General features: G+C 55.7%; 1 protein-coding gene across 3 annotated transcripts in view; it reads left to right on the top strand.

Annotated features, from left to right (window-relative positions):
* The first annotated feature begins 17 nt into the window (after nt 1–17).
* LOC103460154 (guanine nucleotide-binding protein G(olf) subunit alpha-like) overlaps nt 18–1,203 on the top strand; it is an 8,700-nt gene continuing 7,514 nt past the window's right edge. Inside the window, exons 1-2 of one of the 3 annotated variants that reach the window (XM_008402182.2) lie at nt 18–722; nt 940–1,101. In XM_008402182.2, the coding sequence (XP_008400404.1) occupies nt 966–1,101 (136 nt within the window). In that variant the 5' untranslated portion in view covers nt 18–722; nt 940–965. The remainder of the gene's footprint in view (nt 723–939; nt 1,102–1,203) is intronic. The other 2 variants (XM_008402184.2, XM_008402183.2) reach the window with 2 other exon arrangements.

The following is a 1,203-nucleotide window of genomic DNA, read 5'->3' as shown; positions in this document are numbered from 1 at the left end:
CTCCTGGATCTTTTTGTTTCTGATTAATTTTCTCTTCTGGTCCAAACTATTAAAGGCTGAAACTAAATACTGCGTGATGTTGATGTGTCTGTTTCCGTGGTGATGTTGGTTGCCGTGGTGATGCGTGGCGTAGTAGCTACAGCCGACCACCAGAGGGAGAGCTGGTCTCTGCAGCAGAGGGGAGCCTCCATCAGGCCATAGCAACACCCTGGCAGCAGGGGGCAGCAGCAGCACCGCAGGCTGACCTGGCAGAACCAAACTGGACCCGTTTTCATCAGAACCCACAGGACACACTGTGGACAGCGGGGATGTCCAGCTGTTGTTCTCAGCAGCTGCTGTCCTGCATGTCTCCGCGGCTCAGGAACCTGCGGGTGACCTGTGCAGGACATGAAGACGCAGCGGGACGCCCCGTCCCCTGGAGCAGGTCCAAAGCTGTTTGTGATTCTGCTGCTGGTCGTCAGGCAGCTCAGAGCCAAACAGAGAAATCCCCAAAGAGCAGCAGAAGAAGACGACTAATGAGGCGCCGTCAGGGCGAGGCGGAGCTGCTCAGGTGTTTCACTCAGCAAACATCACACTACCTGCAGCAGCTCCTCTCTGAACCGGACCGGACCGCAGATCGGACCATGCTGCCACTGCTTCTGTGACCCGTCTCTGTGGACTTGGATTTACAAGCAGAACCGGACCTGAAGGCTAGACGGGTCGCTGATTCCCAGCAGCTACAGGTCAGTCCACTGGGACCACAGCCGCCGCCGTACTGGGTCCATTTAGATTCTGCTGTGACCCATTTCCAGCTGGAAGGTTCTGATGTCCCAAACGGGTCAGAACCATAGCAGAGTCCAGATGGTTCTACTGGGTCTCTGACTGCTTTAATGTGCTGAACTGATGGCTGGTTCTGGTCCTACTGGACTCCCATCCTGACCGGTCTCGTCTCTGGCCCAGTTCTGGTTCCAGTGGTTCCAGTAGAGATGGGGTGTTTAGGCGGGAAGACGGACGAAGAGCGACTCGACGAAAAGGCCAAGAGAGAAGCGAACAAGAAGATCGAGAAGCAGCTGCAGAAGGAGAGACAGGCGTACAAAGCAACACACCGTCTGCTGCTGCTGGGTGACACGTCTGTCTGTCTGTCTGTCTGTCTGTCTGCCCGTCTGTCTGTCTGTCTGTCTGTCTGTCTGTCTGTCTGTCTGTCTGTCTGTCTGTCTGTCTGTC

Source organism: Poecilia reticulata, unplaced genomic scaffold (genome assembly GCF_000633615.1).
Source record: "Poecilia reticulata strain Guanapo unplaced genomic scaffold, Guppy_female_1.0+MT scaffold_190, whole genome shotgun sequence".
Taxonomy (NCBI): domain Eukaryota; kingdom Metazoa; phylum Chordata; class Actinopteri; order Cyprinodontiformes; family Poeciliidae; genus Poecilia; species Poecilia reticulata.
The sequence above is the reverse complement of the archived record's forward strand: the minus strand, read 5'-3'. Positions and strand labels throughout refer to the sequence as shown.